Source organism: Alexandromys fortis, unplaced genomic scaffold, assembly GCF_014885135.2.
Source record: "Alexandromys fortis isolate MF-2015 unplaced genomic scaffold, M_Fortis_MF-2015_v1.1 scaffold_40, whole genome shotgun sequence".
Classification (NCBI taxonomy): domain Eukaryota; kingdom Metazoa; phylum Chordata; class Mammalia; order Rodentia; family Cricetidae; genus Alexandromys; species Alexandromys fortis.
In genome coordinates, this window is record NW_026067966.1 from 10,410,535 (window position 1) to 10,413,995 (window position 3,461).

Sequence of the window (3,461 nt, forward strand, 5' to 3'; positions counted from 1 at the left end):
CCTCTCCTCTCCTCTCCTCTCCTCTCCTCTCCTCTCCTCTCCTCTCTCCTCTCCTCTCCTCTCCTCTCCTCTCCTCTCCTCTCCTCTCCTCTCTTCTCTTCTCTCTTCTCCTTTCTCCCTTCTTCCTTTTCTCCCCTCTTCTCTCCCCTCTCCCCATTACTTTCCATCTCTTCCTCTCTCCCTCCCCTTTCCAGAACCATAACCCCATCAGAATTTAGAGGCTATATATAACCTGGGTATATAGATTCTATTCAGAGGTTCCATAAAATGTATTAGTCAGCCTCCAGATATCATTAGCTAATGTCTTTCTAGACTAAAAGTAATCTTTGGAATCTTTACCCATGAAGTCATCTGTAGCCCTCAGAATTTTTAGAGCTCTCATGTCTGCCTTCCTCTGTCCCTGCTTATTATTGTTATAAACAGCCATAGTGTCCCAGTCATTGTCCAATTTGGTCACGTATTCTTGGGGGTAAAACTTTTCCAGTGTCTTCAGAGTTAGTAAGGGCTTTTCATAGAATCTCAGAACACTCAAACAAACAGAGAACACAGAGAGACTTGGTGATTCATCTAAGTTTTCCATATCCTCTTCTTTCTGATGAAAAGAGTAAGAATACACTAATTTTCTCAAGATTACATACTTATTTGATGTCGCTTGTTTTCTTATTTGATGGTGCAATATTAACAAATATGACATACTACGAAGTACCTCATGGATCACATATTTTAGCAAAAAACATAATTTATAGGAAGAGTTCATAAATGGCTGCAAAGTAAATGATTGTAAAGACATTAGAACAGAACCCTTTTGTATATTATGTATGCAGTAATTTTAGCTATGTCCTTTTGACCTAATGCTATGATTAACCTGAGAACTAGGGAGACAAACACCTCTTCACCCCCACCTTCATTCCAACTTTGTAGCACTCCATCCTCAGGAACAAAAGCAAAATTCACTAGAGGATCCATCATGGTACATCCAGAGCCTGCTTGAACCACTAGAGATTGAATGAGGCTTCTTGAAAGGAAATCACAGTGTTCCTGTAACTATTTAACTTTCGAACAAGTATCTCCTTGACCCAAAACCTCATCCATTGATTAGACCAACCAAATGGAAAATCTCATTTCCTGATCTTCAAACAATTGCTTGTGCAAAACATTAAAATAACATTAATAAAGGGAAATGTTAGCTTCTGCTACTGAGCTGTTTCCAGATCAGCTTCTCCTAAAGTTTGCAGACCAGCTGAGTCTATCTCAACTCTCCAGTGAAGAGCAGAAAGTGACTCCCAAAGCTGAAGATTTAGAGGCATAATTTTTTTTCATGTTCAGCTGAACATAATAGTATTCTCTTCATTTATTCTGTAGACATTTGTTATAATTATGGAAAGTGAAGGCAGGATTTCTACACTGTAATCAGAGGGCTTCAGAAGAAGAAGACGTATGGCCCTTACTAACGGATGCTGACACCTGGGCACTTTCAGCTCATTGTGTCTTTGAAATACCAGAAACCAACATTTAAAGATGGTCATCATGTATTTGTACTTCAGTAGCAAATCTGCTGAGAGAATATTTCATCTGAAAAGTAAAACTAGGAAAAGTTATTGTGACACCTATTTATAAAAATAGGTGTAGAGAATTGTCTGGTTTCTCAGTTCAGTGAATCCTAAGGGATTTTTAGTGAGGAAGGAACAAGCTATGCATTTGATAAGCACCCTGTAAAATCTTAGGAGAGGGTAGCTGTGCAACTGTTATTGGTAGATCTTTCTTCAACTGAACCATTTTAGAGACACATAACAATGCTCACAATTAAACATTGGCTAACAGTATTTAGTTAGGCCTAGTACACAAATGATTCTAGCTATACCTGGACAGCCCCTGCTACTAGATTTGGAACCTTATTGAAGGAAGGAAAACTGTATGACTAGGGCCCAGGTATCTCTCATAACTTACAGGGGTTCACTCCCTTACATTCTAATTTTGTAAATGTAGCATTTCTCCTAGACTTTTAGCGAAGACTATATTTGAATTAGTATGTGGTATTTACTGCAGTTAAAAAAAATTCCCAACTCTCAAGAAGCTACAACCTTTTAAAAATTAAGTACTTAGTAGAAGTTAATGTCTTATTAGTGATTCATTGAAACAGCAACAAGGAATAAATATAGGTAGGTTGATACTTTTCTCTAAATAACATCAGTTAAGTATCTCTCAAGATACTTTATTTGCATGAAAGTGATGCTTTGTTTTCAGTTTCAAGGGGACAAGAATCCCCATGCTATAAATATTTCCCTGCCCCAACACCTACCCACCTCTTACTATTTCCACGTCAAGGAAGCATCAAGTTACATTCAAGTTAGCATTAAATAAAAAATAAGTCTTCATTTGGGGGAAGTCTTACATCTTTACATTGCAATTTATACATGGGTCCCCACTTCCTCTTCCTAATGACTTTTCACAGGAAGTACTAGAGTGAAGATACTATGTTGACATGAACAACTATTCTGTTATATGAACCCTCTTGACGTCCACCCCTTTAAAGCACCGTATGTGAAAATAGCTTCCCTGGGGCACTTCCCTCTTCCTCACATGTCACACAGGATGGCCTGGCCCATGCACCTTGTTTAATCCCCAAATGCAGCACTGAGGAGCTCTTCTCTTCTTTCTTTTCCTCTCCAGCCAATTCCCTCCTTCCTAAGCCATGGTTCCTGGAAAGGACACAGTCTACATAGATGTCCCAGAAGAGTTGGGCCAGGTCCCAAAACAGTGCCCCATGCTTCAAGTTCTCAGACGACTTCAGGTAGATCATAAAATCCCAAAAGCCAGAAACAGTATTGGAAACACGAGGTTTTTGCATTTCCAAGAGGAGCATTGAGGAGGACTCCCAGCACTGAGGATCGGCTTGGTTAAGAGCAAACAGGTCTGTCTGGCTGTGACAGAACAAAGGAGACACACAGCACGTTCCTACAATGAGCAGGGAGCAGGTGAGGCTCAGGGGGCACTGGATCGCTCTTCTGGTCCTAGGATCAGCCATGGTCCTGAAACTGTACACATGGAAACACATTAGTCCAGGCTTGTGTTCCACTCCTTAAGAGAGAGGAGTGTACCCTTGAGAATCTCAGTCCCAGGAGAAGAAGCACACCACTATTCCTAATTAGGAAGAGACTCACCCTTCTTCCACGTCATTCTCCCTAGATGACCCATTTCCAGTCCAGGTTGTGCACAACCAAGACAGTTAAGCTGAAAAGAATTCCCAAGATGTGCTCCCTGTGAGACGGTTAAGTGGAACCATTTCCCCTAGAATGTAGTTTAAAAAAATACTACGTGAAAACTAAAATTCTGCCAAATGACTTTACTTTTTAATATCTTAAACCTAACCTTTTAATACAAAACCACACTACAATTAAGAATTTTATAGCTTTTGTCTTTGTATGTTTCTATGCTCATAGTAGCTTTTAGTTTTTAAAGGA

General features: G+C 39.7%; 1 protein-coding gene across 1 annotated transcript in view; it reads right to left on the reverse strand.

Annotated features, from left to right (window-relative positions):
- Positions 1-3,025, reverse strand: part of Fam237a (family with sequence similarity 237 member A) — a 4,677-nt gene extending 1,652 nt beyond the window's left edge. Inside the window, exon 1 of the mRNA XM_050154320.1 lies at positions 2,611-3,025. Coding sequence (XP_050010277.1) covers positions 2,611-3,025 — 415 coding nt within the window. The remainder of the gene's footprint in view (positions 1-2,610) is intronic.
- Positions 3,026-3,461: the final 436 nt, after the last annotated feature.